General features: G+C 41.5%; 1 protein-coding gene across 2 annotated transcripts in view; it reads left to right on the top strand.

The window, feature by feature from the left end:
* The window catches only part of farp2 (FERM, RhoGEF and pleckstrin domain protein 2), a 30,452-nt gene extending 10,955 nt beyond the window's left edge, over positions 1-19,497 (top strand). Inside the window, exons 7-27 of one of the 2 annotated variants that reach the window (XM_084920933.1) lie at positions 435-549; positions 4,197-4,344; positions 4,447-4,542; positions 4,642-4,805; positions 4,895-4,963; positions 5,111-5,168; positions 5,324-5,579; positions 10,087-10,271; positions 10,498-10,587; positions 11,647-11,780; positions 11,968-12,049; positions 12,140-12,377; positions 13,008-13,138; positions 13,236-13,304; positions 13,395-13,484; positions 14,596-14,678; positions 15,299-15,417; positions 15,607-15,770; positions 17,507-17,614; positions 17,697-17,848; positions 17,932-19,497. In XM_084920933.1, coding sequence (XP_084777059.1) covers positions 435-549; positions 4,197-4,344; positions 4,447-4,542; positions 4,642-4,805; positions 4,895-4,963; positions 5,111-5,168; positions 5,324-5,579; positions 10,087-10,271; positions 10,498-10,587; positions 11,647-11,780; positions 11,968-12,049; positions 12,140-12,377; positions 13,008-13,138; positions 13,236-13,304; positions 13,395-13,484; positions 14,596-14,678; positions 15,299-15,417; positions 15,607-15,770; positions 17,507-17,614; positions 17,697-17,848; positions 17,932-18,025 — 2,645 coding nt within the window. In that variant the 3' untranslated portion in view covers positions 18,026-19,497. The remainder of the gene's footprint in view (positions 1-434; positions 550-4,196; positions 4,345-4,446; positions 4,543-4,641; positions 4,806-4,894; positions 4,964-5,110; positions 5,169-5,323; positions 5,580-10,086; positions 10,272-10,497; positions 10,588-11,646; positions 11,781-11,967; positions 12,050-12,139; positions 12,378-13,007; positions 13,139-13,235; positions 13,305-13,394; positions 13,485-14,595; positions 14,679-15,298; positions 15,418-15,606; positions 15,771-17,506; positions 17,615-17,696; positions 17,849-17,931) is intronic. The other variant, XM_084920934.1, reaches the window with a different exon arrangement.
* Positions 19,498-20,265: the final 768 nt, after the last annotated feature.

Genomic DNA, 20,265 nt, shown 5'->3' on the forward strand with positions numbered 1-20,265 from the left:
ATTAAATTATGCAGTAGTAAGAGCACTTGTAAAATCTCTAGTAACTGGTCTGCTCGATTTGTTTCAGAACATAATCCTGTTCACAGAAACCGCAGATCTTAAAATGTTCTTTTCAGTATTTTCTTATACTCTGTAAAAAAATAAATAAAAAAAAAAAAAAAAAAAAAATTCCCAGGGTTCAGTGTGTTATACCTCCTCTTAAAGGTCTTTAAAAACCTCATGGTAAAACGGTGTTAAGAGACCAGATGAGAAAGCGCAAGTGTCTAGATTCAAAAAGCAATTCTTATGGTAATTTGCAGCAAATTGTGTAGGGAATAATTTGTGAGCTATAATCTAAAGTAACAGCAAATCTACAGGTCACAAAAGAATAGAAACATTCTGTTAAAACCTGAAATGAGCGTAGTCTCGCTTCGTTTTCTCTCCATAAATCACAGCGGAGATCGGCGACTACGATGACACAGCAGACAGGGAATACCTGAGGATAAACAAGCTGTTACCTTACCAAGAGAAAGTACAAGAACGGATCATGGAGCTCCATCGCAGGCACCTGTAAGTTTTGCCTTTTTGTCTTAAGTGAAATCTTTCTCCCTCTTTTCCAAATTGCTCTAACCGTCTGACTCCTGTAGTTCGGTTTAAGGCTGCTTTCCTTTCTCGCATTCCTCGCGCACTCAGAATACTTGAATCTGACCTGTAAACATAAACGAGGATGCGAGCTTCGTTCCTGATGTCATTACCAAAATTAAAGTCAGCCAGACTTTCAGCTTCTTCAGACGGTCACGTAGCGGCTCTCACGGTAGACCAGCCGCCTGCAGATTGTTCTGTTGCAGCTGCTGACTGTGCACTTCTGAGAATAAATGCAATTCATTATTTTCTCCAGATGACCACATGTTGAGGTGATTTGAAACAAGTTAACTGTGACATCGAAGTCGCTTCCAGGCATTGCCATCATATTGTGGGTTTGTTAGATTGGCCTGCAGTGAGGATGCAGGGGAAATGCAAACGATCACTGTGATACCATGATTGGTATGGATGATAAGAAGCTGAATTTTCATACTGGTAGATGAAAAATAGAACGGGTTTATTTCACTGGCAGATGAGATGCAAGCTTCAGATTAAACAAATGATTTTAGCTTTTCCTCTTAAAACTGCACATGCACAGCAAGTACTGTAGTACTGGCTCATTTATTTAGACCTTTTCTTCTTGTGGAGCTTTGCATGAGTCACAGCAAAAAGGTTTTGTTTCTTTTATCTTGTACTGGGTTACCCTACAGTCGATCGTCTATCTGAAACAAGCCATTTTAGCTCCTTTCCCCCTGCTTCAACCCAGCAGTCGGTGATCATAGCTCACCGCTGGCGACACATGTTGTCATTATCGGCGTGTACGTGTTCTAATATTGAAACATGCTGAGAAGTATGCTTTGTGTAAGACTGTTATCGCACAATTTTTCCAGCAGATGGACTCTGGCTGTGTTTTTATAATGCGCTCTGTGCTGTCTGCAGCGCATGTTGCAGAATCCGCATCAAGGCTGTGTGACTGTTTGTGAAACGCATTTCTGCAAAGTAAACAAAACCAAAGCAGTGAGCCCCAAAAATCCAGATGCATCTTGTATGGAACGTACCATTGGCCTATATAAGACATGGGATGCATAGCCTTGTTGGTTTGACAGGCAGGGGTTATACTCAGCTGCAAACAGACAGCTGCAGTCACCACAGGCAAGCAGTCATTATGTTGTATTGTCTCTTTCCAAGTCTGCCTAAAGACGGAGCGTGCAGACGGAGCCTTGCGCTCTCTGCTTGATGACTAAATTTACGTCACTCAGACAGAAGTGGTCGCTGATGTGGAAACTGTAACACCCGCATCAGCCTGTTAAGTGTTGCTTCTTTCAGACATCTGAGTTTCTGCATTACTGTGTCTCCCTGGTTTTATTCAGACATGCCTAAACCATTCTGAAAAGAGTCACTGTGAGTGTTCAGCATTTGACTAAACACTCCAGCATGTTGAGTATAAAGTTTCTTGGTTATTTTGTCCCGTTCTCTAAATGGGTTCCAGCTATTTGGGCATAAAAATGTGTTTAAATGTCACTTCCTAAGTTTTACATAAAACCATCCCACGTGATTACTCATGTTTGGCTGTCTGTAGCCATTCTTCCACTGCACTGTAGCCCTGAACTCTTCTACAAAACATCTGATAGAGGAGCATGTTTGAGGCTTCACTGCTACATTTAGGAATCATGTTGTCCCTGCTGCATGCGTTACCCAGACAGCCCCACAGAGTATTTCCAGCAGTGCAAACTCCTCTCAAGCATGCCAGTTCCTGCTGTGTGCCACTAGTAAATGTGGGGAGGAAAAAAACCCCACATATTCGCCCGAAATAGCTTAAAATTCATGTGTGAAAACAATTTGTTAGTGTGACCGCCCTCAACCAGCCTTGTACGACTATAAAGAAATAAGTCCCTTATGTAGGAAGATGCTGGAGACTTATTCAACATGTTTATTTGTTCAGGTGTTTGTTTCTGGATGAGCTCGAATAAATAATCATTTCCTGAAAACTGATCTTGAAACTTTAGCACCCAGGCGCAGTGCACTTTTTTTCTTTTTCTTTTAATGATGTTCAACACGGTTTACTGTAATGAGGTCAATGAAGTGTGACTATTGAGTGTTCTTGCTAAACAAACCACAGTGAGGGTTTTTCCCAGTTTTCAGCGTGTTACAAAACCTCTCACTCCACTTTTCCCACCATTGGCTCCCATGCTAAAGCAGTGCTATCCTGTGGCCAATGGGGACTCTTTTCAACCCAGTGTGTTAGGCAGCTCTAAAGACTTTTGCTAATCTTCCCTTGGTTGCCAGCGTGGAAGCACAAGCAACGAGCTCCCTGGACTAATCCTTTGCTCTGGCCGGTCTATTAGCCATAAGGCCAGTAGGGCAGGGGAGGGCCCTAAGGAGATTTAACTGCTTAACAGATGAACAAAATTAGAAGACTGTGATGATTGGATGGATATGTCTTCCTAACATGCTGTTTGGTTGTAATCACACCATTTTTAGATGACTAAAATCCTCGAAATTATAAGGGATTTAAGGTCTCGCTGCTCGCTCTAAAGTTCATGCTGTCGTGCTCTGTTTCAATTTTATGTGGTAACTTTATTTTTTATTCTTTAACTGTACGTAAATATATTGTAGTGTTAAACCAAACACTTTGAATGCTGTAGATGATTATTGCCCAACTTGATGAGAAATAATTTAATAAATTAATGGGGTAGACAGTTAATTTGATTAAGGGAAGATGTGAATCACAAGACCGTAAAGTGACATGTTGGTGTGTTTATACAAGTGATCTAGAGCAACTCAAAGTTGCTAAATTACAAACACTACATGAGATACTACAAAATGATTTATTTTTTTTAATCATTTCACTACACGGATGGGAAGATTTTTAAAAAGCAGCGTTTTAAGCCCTCTGGCAATAGGCTTTGTATTTTAAACACCCAAGTTTAATCGGTAACAGCCAGAAAGCTAAAAATGGTGTTCCCAAGGACTGAAGCTACGTGGGAACACTGTTAACACAAAACGACTTCACATTCATATCAGTAAATTTGACATTTACAGTTTTACTTCCGCCTGATCAAAATTGTACCTTTGGATTGAATGACAGCGTCACGGCTGAGTCGGTGACTGTGATTCTATTGACCCTGCGCTGAAATTTTTTTTAGCTCATCTCCCAATTTTGTTGCAACAAATGCGATTGAGCTGCTTGGCTGTAATCTGTAGTGTAAGCACTGACTATGATTAACAGAGGCATTGTCTTTGTGCTAAACAAGCCATAATGGGCTGTAATTGGCATCTAGCGTGTTCACAGTGCTAATGCAATTATTTGGGAGGTCTCAGTTCCTTCACTGAAACACATCAGTAATTTTTATTTATTGAATTTGGCAGGAAACAAATCTGTGGCGGGCCCTACTCTACATTAGGCCCATCATAGTATCTCTTTTTCCTTCTTTTTGTTAAATCTACTGCGTATAAAGCCAGCACGTTACACAGAACGTAGAGCCAAAAAAAGGGTTTATTTATGTGCACATAAATCTGAACCTGTCAGTGGACCACTGAGAGGAACCCTTCCACCTGTGCACTGTAAGAACAGCACGTAGAGGACCTGCTGTTACAGTGAGTATTAATAACTTCTGTTATGTTGTTGATACCAGGGGGCAGACTCCTGCTGAATCAGACTTCCAGATCCTAGAGATCGCCCGTAAACTGGAAATGTACGGCGTCCGCTTCCACCCAGCAGCTGATCGCGAAGGCACCAAGATCAACCTCTCTGTCGCTCACATGGGCCTGCAGGTTTTTCAGGTGACTGCTGCTCTAAATCCAAATGTCTTCCTTGTCCATATATCCTAACAGTGTTACTGATGATTGTGTCTGTCTTTTATTCCACCTGTATTTCTCTGTCAGGGCCACACAAAAATAAATACCTTCAACTGGTCCAAGATTCGCAAACTGAGCTTCAAAAGAAAACGTTTCCTGATCAAGCTTCACCCAGAAGTCCATGTAAGTTTTGTCAGTGTCCTTCAATCTTAGATTTCATATACACTGAGACTGAGACCAGATGGCTGTATGCATTCTGCTTCTTATTAATCTTTGTTTTAGGGCCCCCATCAGGACACTCTTGAATTTTTGATGGGCAGTCGAGACCAGTGCAAAGTCTTCTGGAAGATCTGCGTTGAGTACCACTCATTCTTCCGACTGTTTGACCACCCACAGCCCAAATCCAAAGCTGTCCTTTTCACTAGAGGCTCCTCTTTCAGATACAGGTATTGACTAAAGACATAAAAATAATGCCATGTGTCACTGTTACTGGTTTAGTACATTGAAGTGGTTTAATTAAAACTCTTTCTGCCAGTGGAAGGACCCAGAAGCAGCTTGTGGAATATGTCAGGGAAAATGGAGCAAAGCGAACCCCTTACCAGAGGTATGTGTGTTTGAGTTTAGACACACAATTTAACACAAAGAAGCCGTTTCTTTCTAATTCTTCTTAAGCATCCACTGGAAGAGAAATCTGCATAAAATCATAACGGTAATTGTTACAAGATGACATGGAGATCTTATTTTCTTTCAGAAGGAACAGTAAAGTAAGAATGTCGGCTCGATCCCTCGCAACCGATGTGCCAAAACAGGTAAATACTGCAACATGTGGTGCTAATACAGCCATAGATTTGTATTTAATGGATAAGCTAACACAGATCTTTTTCTCTCTTTATCTCTTTCTGCTGTCCTCTCTGGTTTTGTATTTTTTTTTGTGTCTCTTCTGTGTTGCTTTGTTTTTTTCCAGAGCTTTTCATTCAATGACAGTCTCAGGTTCCCGGGCTCGTCTTCCTCCGCAGCCGTGACTTTCCAGTCAATGCACATCCCTAGCGTTTTCCCGCTAACAGAACGCCAACCTCAGCCCCAGCCTTTGACCGCACTGAGTCAGTCTCCAGCACCTTCTCAGCAGCAGCTTCAGTCCCCTCTGCAAGCCACCAGACCCCCCAGCCCTCCGAAGGAAGAGCCCATCAAGCCTACTTCCCCGTCACCCTACGCTTTTCAAGGTGCCCCCAGCAATCAGGCAGCAGGACACTGCAGCCCCTTGTTTGTGTGTTCAGAGAGTGGCACCGCTCAGTCACAGCCCTCCAAAAATGGCAATGAGGATAATGAGCGTGGGGCCAAGTGGGGTGGAGGGAAGAGGACGGGGTTTTTTACACCTGAGGCTTTTGAGGCGGAGCTTTTGCGTACTAAACAGAACCCCATGTTCTCATTGTCCAGCTCACCACTACAGGTTACTGAGGAGTTCATTGATGATGATCCCACTGAAATTTCCTTCTATGGCGGGGGTGTTGAGGCCTACTCTTATGGGCTGGAGGATAAAGTAGATAACTTTGATTTAATGGAGGAACCTGAGCTTAGCAAAAACCGGCTCTTTAGTGTGGGAATAGAAGATCTGAATGGGAACCCCAATCCCTTCCCTGACAGTATTGTAGGTCACTCTGAGACTAGTTCTTTGGTTAACAACCGCTCAGAGTGCAGCTCCTTGGATAACCTGGGGCTCAGCTCTGCAGGGGAGTCCATGTCAGTGGGCTTCGGAGGAGCTGACACCTCCTCGCTTCGCCTGCCTGGGTCTGACATCCAGTCGGAGGCCAGCTCCATGGTCAACTTTCCAGCGTACTCTGTGCGCTCGGAGAGCAGCTCCGCGGTGCAGTTCAGTGACCTGGTGGAGCAGCTGGAGCAGCTCAGCTACCCGCCCACTGCCACAGAGGGTTCAGGGAACGGTAGCTCAGATTCAGACTCCGACTGGGGCTCTGACAGCGTCCTTCCCCCTGAGCAGAACCTATTTTATAGCAATCCTTTGACGGGGAACAGTGGAATCGAGGGGTTCCTCCTGCAGTGTCACAATCTGCAGGCTCTGACACTAGCAGACCCCTCTGGATCCCCACATGTTAAAATGTAAAGCACTTGAAGACAGTCTAGGGCTGTCCAAATGTAGAGATAACATTATATTACCTGAATTATGCTTCAGCGGGAAATCTGTGTGGTAACCGGAAACTCCTCTTAACCCTACACCATAACCTTCCACATCAGTCTCTGCGGGCTGCATTTCTCAAGAGGTGCACGTCTGGTTATGTGAAAGGTTAAGAGGAGTTTTTGGCTACATGGCAGATTTCCTACTGAAGCATAATTCAGCACATTTCACCATTTAACCAGCACTTAAAGCATGTTTGTAGTTGTTGAAAAAGATGGGTTCTTCTTCATCATCATCGCCATCACCTGAACTTTGAGGCTTCTCAGTGAAGACACCACATCATTTCACTTTAACCTTCCCCATACACACTTTAGTTACAGGCAGTGCTATAATCTTAGTTTTTATTTCCTGCCTTGTCTGGTTGAGGAGGTTCTTTTATTTTTAACATCACTCCTATCTTCTCTTGGAATTTGGCTCTTATTTTTACGAGAGCCTCGAATGCCATATCTCTTTTACAGTTGTCTTCTCTGTAACATTTAGCTTTTTAAGAGAAAATATTGAAATGCATTTTGGAAAAAAGCATTTATTTTGGAAGCTTTATCTTTTTAAGACACAACATGACTTCTGTTAAAACGCTAATGTACACATTAGCATAGGACAAGTTATCCAAATTACCTTCCACTTGAATAGTGAGTCTTTAATGGAAAAGTTATTCTTCTGTGTGTAAAGTTGATCACTTGAGATGATGGTTTCAGATAATTTAAGCTTGTAAGTAATGCAGAATTTTTAATAATTTTCTACTTTTTAATAATTTTCTACTTTTTAAAAAAAAATTCTGTCCTGACCTACAGGTTGGAATAAAAATGAGCTAAATGTACTTAAAGTACTTAACAAGCATTTAACTTCTTAACTACTTGTTTGTTTTTAAAAATAATATCTGGCACTTACTGGGCAGTGTAGTTTTCTGGTAGATGGTAATCTGTGTCTAATCTCAGGGCTGAAAAATGAAACCAATATTAGTTCCTGTTTAAATGAATATTAAAGCCCCCCCTTTTTAAAAATAAAAATAAAAAAAAACACAGGGCATGCCATTAAATCTTTTTTTTTTTTTTTTCTTCCTTTTTTTTTTTTTTTTGCCTGCCCCCTCTTGTACCTCGCTGCCACCTGCTGGCGAAAGTCAGCATTGTTCACATCCCAAAATCCCCAGCTGTGGTAGTTTTCTTTTGTTTTGATAGGTTTAGAATGTCTATATAATTATATTTTTACAAAGCCAACACCAGCTAACATTTTAACTCAGCTCAACATGAGAAAAAAAAGAATGTAAACGGTGTACTGATGAGCCATTAAGTGCGCCGTTAGCACCACTTTCTACAGAATGAATGTATCACCTGTTTGTATGTAAGGCTTTAGTGTTTTAAACTTCTTGATTAACAAATGAAAGCAGAGCAATGAAGCACCTTTTCAAACATTTGATCAGACCTAAAAACTTACAGGAAATCCTTTTGATCACTTTTTTTAGGAAACAGGTTTTTTTGCACATTTCTAAGTAATTTTATAGGAAAAATCCAGGCATGTCGGGTTATTAACACATCAGTGTGGACAGAATATTTCTCTGTAATGTTTGCTCGACTGAGATATATCTGGTGTAAGGATTTGTAAGGGCTGATTCTACATTTAACCCAACTAAGATGACGATGATACAAGCTTTGATTTTCATCTCTTTAATGTGCCCGAACTCAATTCTACTTGATTTTTCTGTACATTTTACAGAATCTCCTTTTTGTGTGCAGCACTTGCACCTCAATGCAGTTTTTTGTCTTTATTTTTTTGTAATCAGTAGACACCAAATGGATAAATCTCATCTGTCCTCATTGTCATTTTGAAGGATGGGCAAAACACACCCAAAGTGTTTCTGCAGACTCTGCAGTCACGGGTGTGGACGGGTGTTTCTGTGTCACCATGGAGAAATCGTATTTTGCTTCAGAGTTTTCTGATCTGAAGGATTTGTCTTGATGGCTCTTTATTTTTATTTTTTTCTACCATGTGATTCTTCCCACTTAACTAAAGTTTTCATTAACGACTAGCTGACAATTATAACCAGCTAACCTGCACTTAGACACCAAGTAATCACACCTTAATCCTGAACATGTATATTTTTACTAATCATAAACAGCCTGTACTTAATGTTTTGTATGTTTTTACTTTAAAGAATAAAGTAATCACTTTTGGGTACCATGAATGTCAGACTTAAAATTCTTTAAAGTTGCAGATTAAACTCAAAGGAGTAGTAATGGTGGAACACAAACCCTTTTGGTATTAGCTTAATGGTCAAGAACGCGGAGGATGAAGTTTATGTATGTTGCATATAATATATCTGCTGCTGTATCCTGACTGTGTTTTAGTTGCAGGAACAACTACAAATCAGTTTTTTATTGCTCACAAATCTGTCATTCAGCCAAAATGTTTGCATTGACTCATTAATATCCTACACTGACACCACTCCCTGGTGTGTTCCGAGTGTATCGCATGACACTCCAGGGATCCTGCTAACGTTATTAGAGGAAGAATTCGATATACAGCAGTTTTCCGTCATATTTGAGGCAACAGACGCACATGCTGTTGGGGGTTGGGTCGGACTTGTACACAAGATTCCTCAACCTCATTCCAGCTGAGTGCGAGTGTGTGTGTGTGTGTGTGTGTGTGTGTGTGTGTGTGTGTGCTCGCGCTCTCTGTTTGGACGGGCCTTGTGCCAAGTCATTCCACAGCAAACCCCCATCCTCCCGCTGTGGAGCCCGACGTCCGCTCCCTCTCCTCCCCTCGTGTCAGTCCCTGTGGTGGGGGCACTTCAAATAAACTATAAACAACTGTTTGCCCTCCAGACAGGCCGCATTCCTGATAACTCTTTGCATGAGCAATTATTTCCGGGTCGAGTAGTGAGTCGTGGAGCTGTCTTTTTTTTTTTTTTTTTTTTTTTTTTTTTTTTTTTCTTCTTCTCCTCCCAGCCTTCCCCACCCCCCCTCTCTAATAGAAGTGGAAGAACAGCTGTGGTGACCCATGACTCGGTTAAGATAATGGCCTGCCGTTTCATCTGCTTGTTTTGTCTCCTGATTTTCTGTGCAGAACAAAAGCAGCAGAGCCGGTTCTCTGCCGTGAATAGAGCCTGTGTAGGTTACTATTTGTCGTTTGCCTTCCTCGTAGAGGGCGTTTGAAGCCAGGGCAGGAGGGGGAAAATGTGGGAACTATTACTTGCCTTTGTTGCCTTCCCTTTATTTGTGGCTTGTGTGTGATGAACTTGGATTTGTTAGAATCTGTGGCTTTGTTTTGTCTTTAATAGGAAATGAGATAATTTAGGGGTGGAAAAAATGGTTTGGATGAAGATCAATTTTAATAGTTGCATACAGTTTCTGAAGGAGGTCAACTACACGCAGAGGTCTTGGTTGTCTTAAGCTCCGCCCTGAAAAGCTCATGTTTAATCTGTGTAATTAGTTTTTTTTTTTTTTTTAACCCGTCTTTGTTTTTATCCTTTTACTGAAATCTGACATAATATAAGGTGATATAAAGATAAGCATTTTATCATTTTAATTTTCCCTCTTCCACAGATTCAGTGGTGGACAGCCCTCAGCTCTCCCCCGTCCCCTCCAAAGGTCCCCTCTGCCTGTCGCCCTCCTTCCAGATGTCGAACCTGAGCCTGCCGGGCCAGACCCCGTCGCCCCTGCAAAGCCCCATCCTGAGCGAGGTGGGCAGCAATGCCAGGCTAGAGGAGGAGGAGGAAGGCAGGAGGAAGGTACACCTCTTACATGCCAATCCTTCCAACAACCTGCCTCACAACCCTAAAGCACAGAGTACACACTCTGTCAGTCAGTCCCTCTAATTAACAATGGGATGGGAGGATTTTGGGGGGTGTTGTTTTTTCCTGTTTGTTTTTTCAGTGGAGGGAAAGTTAGTTTTGCTTAAAAGTTTTGAGTTTTATTTTTGACAGCACGAGTGTTAACTGATGTCTCTCACCACAGCGATATCCCACCGATAAGGCCTATTTCATTGCCAAAGAGATTCTGACCACAGAGCGAACATACCTGAAGGACCTCGAGGTCATCACTGTGGTAAGTTTTTCTTTTGAAACTTTAAGGACATTTGGACAAAATCAATAAGAAATATACATAATACATATAATAAACAAAAGCTGTAGGAGCAAAAATGGGTAATCAATCTGAAATTGTGTAGCTCTGCTGGGTCATGCATGCATGAACTTCTATTAACATGGTATTATTTTGCATAATACATGCACACGCAGTGTTTCCATGTGTAAAATGGAGTTTAACTCAGTGTGTTGCATATTGATGATGCTAATTGTTTTGGATGTTTTTCTTGGGGTTTTTATATTACTGGGTAATTCAGCCTTCAGTCCTTAAGATGCGAAACTGGCATCAAACCCTATAATTTATATTTTCTGAAGTCCAATAAAGAAATAGAAGGCCTTTTATTTTAAATGCCATACCATTGTTTGTAGAATAGTTTTGGCTAATCTTACGAACACACTCACTTTCCCATTTCTCCTTAATGTATAGTGAGTCAGCGTGAGGTGCTTTCATAGGTTGAATTTCAAGTTTTGGAATAATAATATCCTCATGCTTTTAATTCTGTACCAATATATGACGATCGGGCGATAAGTGAGGGAGAGAGACGGACACTGGCATCAGAATGAAATCTCAGAAAGCCAGATGTGTTGTAACACTGCTCCCCTTAAAGGCATTTATGCTTGTAGTCAACATGTACTTTTTCTAGCATAGTGTGAATTAGCATGGCCTTTGTTCAGGGCTCTGGTGGCGTGAGCAGTGCTTTGGATTGATGGTTAATGAAGCTGTGATGAAACTTTGCACATGCAAACTTTGCAAATTTTACTAAACTTGAATTTTTTGCAATCAGGTTTCACTGGGGATTCAACACATGCAGTGTATTTTCATGGTTACTGAGACATAAAGTTTATCCTTCTTCAGAATTGCTGCCTAAATAACTGCCTAGAGACAAGATATTCTTTTGGGAAGGATGCTGTGAAGAAGAGTTGGGACACTTTTCTTCAGCATCAGCAAGCGTTAAACCAGACTTGTCGTTTTCATTCACACCCATGTACTAACGGGACTTTTGCGTTTGGCTGCTCCCAGTGGTTCCGTAGTGCTGTGATCAAAGAAAACGCCATGCCCGAAGGCCTGATGACCCTCCTGTTCTCCAACATCGACCCCATCTACGAGTTCCACCGAGGTTTCCTGAAGGAATTGGACCAGAGACTGGCTCTCTGGTAGGTGCTTCTGGTTGTGGGTGTTCAATGTACCTTGGAAGTTGGATTTCGTAATTGGGGAGTGACGTAATTGCAATTTAAAAAGTTCTGTGTTTGAGAGTGAGAGAAACACCATCTCATCAGGCAGGAGCTTCACTGATAAGATAAACTCCGTACATGTGTTTTGTTTTTGTTTGTTTTTCCTAAGGGAGGGGCGTTCAAATGCTCATGTCAAAGGAGACTACCAGAGGATTGGCGACGTGATGCTGAAGAACATGTGTGCCCTTAAGGTAGGACAACTTCAGTTAGTTTAACATGTTTATTTATTCTTTCACAATTGGCTGACAAACAGAGTGACCCGAGTCTCGTTTGGTCTCCAGGAATTCACCAGTTATCTACAGAAACACGATGAAGTGTTAACAGAGCTGGAGAAGGCCTCCAAGAGGCTGAAAAAGCTGGAGACGGTCTACAAAGAGTTTGAATTGCAGAAGGTCTGCTACCTGCCCCTCAACACATTCCTGCTCAAGCCCATCCAGCGACTCATGCACTACAAGCTAATCCTGGAGAGACTGTGCAAGCATTATTCCCCTGCCCACCGCGATTATGACGACTGCAAGGGTGAGTTTTCTAAAGCTTCTTTAACGTCATGACGGTGATGATAATACCCCACCATCTCACAGCATCAGTCCTTTGTAACATTCGAATGCATCAACTAGTAGTAAGCAAGGGAACTGCAAATGGTAGCATGCAGCAAGACCACATTGTCCCTCTGGTGAAGACCGCTTACTTTCACCCAATCAAGTATTCACAAGTTTATTCACTGCATATGCATTATATAATATGTAGTACATTTGTATAATATGCATTATGAAAATGTACAGTTTATAAGGTGGGGAAAGCTGCAGTCAGCTGATGCTAAAGAAGACGCTTGGATGAGTGACAAACGTTTCTCCCACTGAAAACGCTACGACTAACGCGATTAATCTGGAAATGCTTCAGTATATTTACTATCTTAGATTCAGTGTTATCACCAGCAGGTTTGTAGTGAAATAGTCTAGTTTTATTCATAATTCTTTGAGACAAGATTAATACATCATATATTAATGTGTAAGAGAAATATTAAAACTTTCAAAGGAAACGGTATTCATGTGGAAAATCATTTCCACTTTACTTGGTCGTCACTGTAGCAGGAATGTGATAAGTCTGCAATGTATCATCTTCTGGTTATTCATTTGTCTTCCCATACAGAGGCTCTGAAGGAAGTGGCGGAGATAGCCACTCAGCTTCAAAGCAGTCTTATCCGGCTGGAGAATTTCCAGAAGCTCACAGAGCTGCAGAGAGACCTGATCGGCATTGAGAACTTGACTGCACCAGGCAGGGTGGGTGCAGTGCCACAGAGCGAAGTGCAGGAAATAAGTGCATACAATCTAACAAGGTTGTCTTTTTAATTTTTTTAATTAAATTTTTTTTTTATAGGAGTTCATTCGAGAGGGGTGCTTGTACAAGCTCACCAAAAAGGGGCTACAGCAGAGGATGTTTTTCCTGGTTAGTAAAAACAAAATCTACTTCCACTTAACGTCTAAAGCTTCTAATCATTGTTAGCAGTTTTTAATCTTTGTCTTCATGTCTTTTCAGTTCTCTGACATGCTCCTTTACACAAGCAAAGGTGTTACAGCAACCAATCAGTTCAAAGTCCATGGACAGCTGCCCCTTCATGGCATGATAGTGAGTCTACAGTCTCTTCTCTTAACCTCTGCCATCCCCTTTTAACCATTAAAGCTCCCAATAAGACTCTGTAGTTAGGTTTACACAAAAGCTAACATCTCATAATCAGGTATTCCAATTCTTCTGACACACAAAGTGTTGAGAAGGGAGGCTGAGGGTCTCCTAACTTTACGTGTCTCTGCTTTGCTCCTGGCTGCAGCTCATAGTGTTGGATGCGCCGGTAAGTCCTCTGAGCTCTGCCAGCTTGGATGCCCAAACCCGACCCTTCTTTCCTCCCATGCCTGTGTAGACGAAGCGAAAAGCTCATCTTAAGACAGTAGACTGCATATAAAAAGAAATGGAAATAGCCTCAGCTTTTGAAACATGAAGCCAATGTTTAAAGCCTAAACTTGCATTCTTTCTAATGGCCAGCAGGGGGCAGTGATTCTGATTCCAAAAAGAAGTAACGCTGCATAGAAATCTGAGAAAATGAGCCTGCTTCTCACTTATGACAGCATTACACACTCCCGTGTACCTAATACACATGTTTACTAAATTATCAGCCATTTTACTTTAAATGAGACTTGAAGAATAATTCAGTGTGACTACTTTGTGATGGACAAGTTTCTGCTGGTTTCTCAGTCAGATCCACCCCTCCATCATCTGTACAGGTTCAAAACACTGAGGTGGTGACTGCCAAAATGATCACAAATCAATGGGTGATGTCTTAATGGCTACATCCATTTTTTTTTAATTAAATATACAGTGTTTACTCAAGACACACAGACATGTCGGCCTCTGCCTGTCATAACTACTCATAATTCTATACAAATAAATACAAGGGTGAACTATCAGCAGGGCATGGTGATGTGTGTTTTGACTTACACATGGATATCATTAGGATATGAAAGATAAGATGACCCCACCACAGTTTACCTCCAGACACATAGATGCTTCAGTAGAGGCTCTCTCCCAGGTCTCGCTGTGACTCCAGACGTTTTACATTTGTTCTCCCTTTCTGCTCCTGATCTGAAACCATTCGTGGTGAAGAACATTATTTGGATTACACCCGTTTCCTCCATCTAGCTTGCATTTTTGTTTTCTTTTAATCGTTTCCTTTTTCTGCTTGTAGGTAGAGGAAAGTGAAAATGAATGGTCGGTGCCTCACTGCTTCACTATTTACTCTGCTCAGAGGACCATTGTGGTGGCTGCCAGGTAAGACTAGGAAGGGGAGAAGTTGGAGTAGTGGCATGTGACTGCATGCAGTGAACAGCACATTTGTGTGTATCATGTACTTCCACAGTCCCATGTAATTATTACCATCACAGATAAACATCAAATAAATGCAAGTAAATCTAATGCAGATCCAAACAGGTGTTCTAAGTGAACCTTCAGCAAACACCAGGTGCCTGAATCCAGTCAAATACTGCTCCTTTTATTGGCACGAGTGATAAATATGTGTGTTCACTGTAATATAAACATCATTACCTGAGCCATCCACTGTAAACTTCCATCAGTATACAAGTCATGTTTCTGGTTTGCCTTGACCTGCCCTTGTTAGTATAGTAGTCTGAATACTTGGTGGGTTTTTCCTCCAAGTAAAGTGGCTTATGTTATTTTTGGCCTGTCAGACTTCATTGGCCACATCACCACATTCTTAAATCTCTAAAGTTCTTATGGTCTTGATTAAAATCTCTACAAATTCAGGCCAAAAGCACAGAAACAAAGAACCCTGTTATAATAAACTGGAAGTATCCCAATAATGGGTTACATCATCCTCCGTTCTCTCTAAAAATGTGTCCGCAACGCCGTAATGTGTCTGTTTGTGATTTCAGCTCTAAAGTGGAGATGGGAAAGTGGATTGAGGATCTGAACTTGGCTATCGACATGGCCAAGAAGTCTCAAGAGAAATCCAGCATCTTTCTTGACGCTGGACTCAGCGATCGCTCCAACCGTAAGTTTTCTTTAAACTCGATACCTACACAGCCTTGAGTGTAAATGTGTGTTTTTGTGGCTATTTTGAGTTTTTTCTCAGCTTAGTGAGCAGAAAATCCCGTTTGGACACAAACACCCCAAACGTGCTGTTAATCCCTCCCCCTCCTCTCCTCTACACAACTTCCTGTCCTCCATCCTCCCCCCTTAGGGTCGTCTGACGAGGTTTCTCTGGAGCAGGAGTCTGAGGATGACATGAACTCCTCCCGCACTTCACTGGACAAGCAGACGCACCACCGTGCCAACACAACCATGCATGTGTGCTGGCATCGCAACACCAGTGTGTCTATGTCTGACCACAGCCTGGCTGTGGAGGTACTCCTCCGCTGCCCCAAATTACATGCAAACACGGCCATTTACATACACCAGCATGCACACGACACACACCAACAGCACGTACATCAAACCTCCCATCTTCATACCAGCATCAGTGGAGTGAGCGGAAATGGCTTTGCATTCTGTTTTTTTCTGAACCCTTTATTTTTTCCACCTTGTTTTTCCATTTTAAGTTCTTTAAGGCTCTAACAGTCAATTTCTCCTTGATAGATCATCTTCTGTTCTTTATGTGCATGCAAGAACCTTCCTCTGACACTGGCTTTTCACCCCACAGACCTGAAGGATTTCCTAACATGCTCTTCTTTCCACTTCTCAGAGCTAACATGCTAACACTTTTTTCTGCACCCTCTTGTTCCTTTTTTTCCCCGCCTCTCTCTCTCTTCGACCTCCTCCAGTCTTCGGTTCTCCGGCTATCTCACCAGAACTTCCTCCTCGCTATCTCCTCGGTCAGGGCCAAAGACCAAATACCATCACACATGTTTGCTGGTACCGAAACCAGAACCTCTCTCTCACTGATTACCTCCGCATGAACCAGGTACTCGATCCACTGACCCGAAAGAGAATACTGAGCTACACAGTGACTGTGTTCCCTCCCTAAAGTCATAAAGAGTTAGAATTGATGAAGAGTGATGGTGGAATTCCAAGAAATACAAACATCTAAAGTGTTTATTTGTCAATTTATTGCTAGAATTACTACTTTGTGTCCCAGGAGATGCATTCAAAACAAATTTAAGTCTCCATTTCAGTTTGGATCTTCCTACCAAAACAAATAATGTTAAATAGAAGAATTATTAGAAGTAAAGCACGCAAAAATGAAGGCAACACCAGCATTTAGATAATGAAGAACGGAAAATGCATATATTTTAAATACCAGATTGAAAAGTTGGAAGCAGAGCGAAGGAGCCAGGCTACCTCAGGCTGTAGAGCTTGAGACTCTCTATTCAAGGGTTGTGTTTGAGCCTCACATTGGGTAATGAAATTTTAAGCACTTTGGTCAGGAAAACTAGAAAAGTGTTTTAGCATTTTAAAAATGCCAGATATTTACTTCCGTCTCCAAGTGTCAGAAAGAAAAACGGCTCCACGGCTAATTCTCCCTGTTGGGTAGACTCCTTAGTGTACTGAATAGAATTATATAAAAAAATTAACAGAAGCATGAAAGCAAAAATGGTTTTTTTAAGGTTTGGGTTTTTTAAATCAAAATCTGAATCAGAGTTTAAGCAAGAACTGATATGCTCATGCTTGTATCTCTCCTCGGTTGGACTAAGATGGTGGCGGTTTCAAATTTTTAGATGCAAATCAGAGCTGAGGGCTGAGTGTTGGCAAGCCAGAGTTTACTGTGCCAGGAAGGTCTCTCCTTACCTGGTTAAATCACCATGGTAACGCTGAACAAACTGAATGAATCGGCAGCTAACGCAGAAGCACATTAGCAAAAACAGCCGAGTTACAACCACTTGTTGATGAAACGCAGGGTTAGTGAGGCCGTGTATCACATGGACATGCATGAGCAAAACAAAACTACTCGGTTATAATTACTACAGATCAAACTCCACCTTCAGAGCGCCAGCATGCATTAACTCTTTCACCTTAGAATTAACACACAAACATGCATTATCTACAGATCACATGAATTAAACTGTAAACTCCAGCATTAAATCCATTTAATTTTGGCAATCATCAGTGTCTAACCTTGTTCCTTTCTCCTCTTTCCTCTGTAGAACCAGCTCTCGGGTTACCTCCTGAGGAAGTTCAAGAACAGTAACGGTTGGCAGAAACTCTGGGTCGTTTTCACCAACTTCTGCTTGTTCTTCTATAAGACACATCAGGTCAGCCCTCATAGATCTGTGACAAAGATCGAGCCCACGTAAAAGCACGTCACTGAGGTGTCTGCCGATGTCTCGTTTACAGGACGACTTCCCGCTGGCTAGCCTTCCACTGCTCGGCTACACGGTCAGCACGCCCGAGGAATCGGACAGCATTCACAAGGAGTACGTCTTCAAACTTCAGTTCAAGTCTCACGTATACTTTTTCAGAGCAGAGAGCGAGTACACCTTTGAAAGGTAAGTTGATTCAGGTCAGTTGATTCCTCCAACCGTGCAGTTCTTCATCCGTCAGATTACAGTAGCATGTCTGCTCTTCACAGATGGATGGAGGTGATCAAAAGTGCAGCCAGCACTACAGGCAGGATGAGCCTCCTCATACCTAAAGGAGGTCCCATGGAGATCAACGGAAACTGAAATGAGCGTCGTGTATCTGGAGGCTGGGCCTCTGGGGCATCAGAGACTTGTCGGTGTCATTTCTATGTGAAATAGACATTTAAACATTAACAAATGAAAGATACTGCCAGTTTCAAGTGTTAACATTTTTCTTGATTTTAATGGTCTCTGCATTTTGCTTGATTAATGATGTAAATGGTAACATTTGTCCCACTATACAGGATATAATGAAAGGGAGAGGTGTACATTATGAGCTTCTTTTTTTTTTTTTTTTTTTTTTTTTTTTCCTGCATATGTTGTGCTCTTGTTCCTTTGATCGCATAGACTGATGGGAGATGCTGTTTTTATGGGACCAACACAAAGGGCTTAAATTCAGGTTTTCTGAAGGACTGAAGCTTTACTGGGTACAGTACTGTACCGGGACTGACTGGGATACAGATGAAATACAGTATGTGGGAAATGAAGGTACTGCAAATTGTATGTGCTCTCTAAACTGTACTTTGAAAGCGCTGAGGGCATTAGTGAGGAAGAGGTGAACGGGAAGGTAATGAGATGCTGAAGCAAGTGGGAGACTCGAAGATTTGGGAAGTTTTAGGGAATTCACGCTGCTGTGAGGAATTGGGATTTGTTGTGGGCAGTATTTGTTTCTATACTCTGAGGCCAGACCTGATTGCTTTATTTGCTCTGAGTGGGAGAATGCAATCAGTGTTTGAAACTTTTAAAAGGGAGCTGTTGTGTTTTATGCGCCTGGTTAGTTAGGCAGCGTTAAGGTCAGTCTGGTGCTACATTTCTCTCTTTTAATATCTCATGTTTCCTGTTTTTATGACCCATAGGGATTAACTACTTGAGGACATGCTGCGCAACAATTTTTTTTCTAGTGTTTACTTTGTGAAATTTGCAGATTTTCCTTCTAAAAGCTAAAGAGAACATATTTTTAAGTAATCGTTTGAGGATGACTTGCCACATGTCAGACTTTTACACGAATGGGAGCTGCACAGATAGTAGTGTAGCGTTTTACATGAATCCATGGTATTATTTGGTTTATATATTTTTAAGAAGACTGGAATCTTGTCGCTCTGTGTGTGATGTGTTTATATTTTTTTTTTGTGTGTGTTTGTGGTGAAGCCAAGCGTGCAGTCCTACTTGCACCTCCCTCCCCCTCCCCGCCTCTGGAGCTTAAAGAGAAAGTGATGATGGAGGTAATCTCCGAACCATCAGGCATTCTGTGCGAGTAAGAGGCAGACTCTGCTGCACACTTAACATCCAGTATGTTATTCCTATTTATTGTGTAGGATGTCGTCAGGGCCAGGCTCCTGAATACACTCATGTAGTCTTCATGTTATTCCATTTAAAAACCTAACAAATAAAGCATAATTTGAATCAGACTTCTTGTGGCTTTGTGCTTACATTGATGCCCGTTTACTACTTTACGTTTATGATGTCAGATGTATTTGGTTCAGTGGACCTAATAAAGTTTGCCTTATTTACTGTCATGTGTATATTGTTTCAATGGTGAATGCTCAACTTAAAAATACCTGAATGATTTGTCGTTTTTAATCTTTATTTAACCAGGAAGTCTTAATCTCTTTTGCAAGTGGTCTTGCTGTCAAGATAAGCAGCATGGACCCAAGTACACATTGCATTTTCAAAGCAACTGAATTTACTTTTTCTGAAGATGTGAACTTCAAAGAAATTAACATCACTGCAAAAAACAGCCACCCGAGCTTCATATTCATATGGCTGAGAAATCCTGTGCAAGTATGAGAGCATGCACAATCTGTACAGATGTCTCCAACCAAGGTGGAGCTTTGGCTCTATGTTTAAAAAAAGCAAAGTCACCATTCTGCTGTTCAAACCCGCTTTCAAAAACCAGCCGTTAAGAAGGAAGAAAGGCTTTAAAGGAGGAAGAAGAGAGCCACAATTATTTATTTTAGATGCAGGATGAACTCTGGGGCTGCCCCAAGGCTGAATACAAGATAAATTTGAATTATTTTTAACACTGCATCATGCAAATCTACTGCAATAACCCCCAAGAAATTAGCATAATAGTTCCCCTTTATGATCATCTATAGACAAGTTGCACAAAATCTTCACTTCCTATAAAAGTCAGCCCGTCTTTATGCAACACTAACATTTGACCAGACTAGCTTTTGAAAGCATTGAAAGAAATTCTTCATTTGTCTCTGAAATTACTTTATTAAATAGAGTGGAACTTATCCAATAATGGTTTTCTTGTAGGGTCTAAGTACATTTTAATATCT

Source organism: Perissodus microlepis, chromosome 23 (assembly GCF_051167445.1).
Source record: "Perissodus microlepis isolate ML-2025 ecotype Zambia chromosome 23, ASM5116744v1, whole genome shotgun sequence".
NCBI lineage: Eukaryota > Metazoa > Chordata > Actinopteri > Cichliformes > Cichlidae > Perissodus > Perissodus microlepis.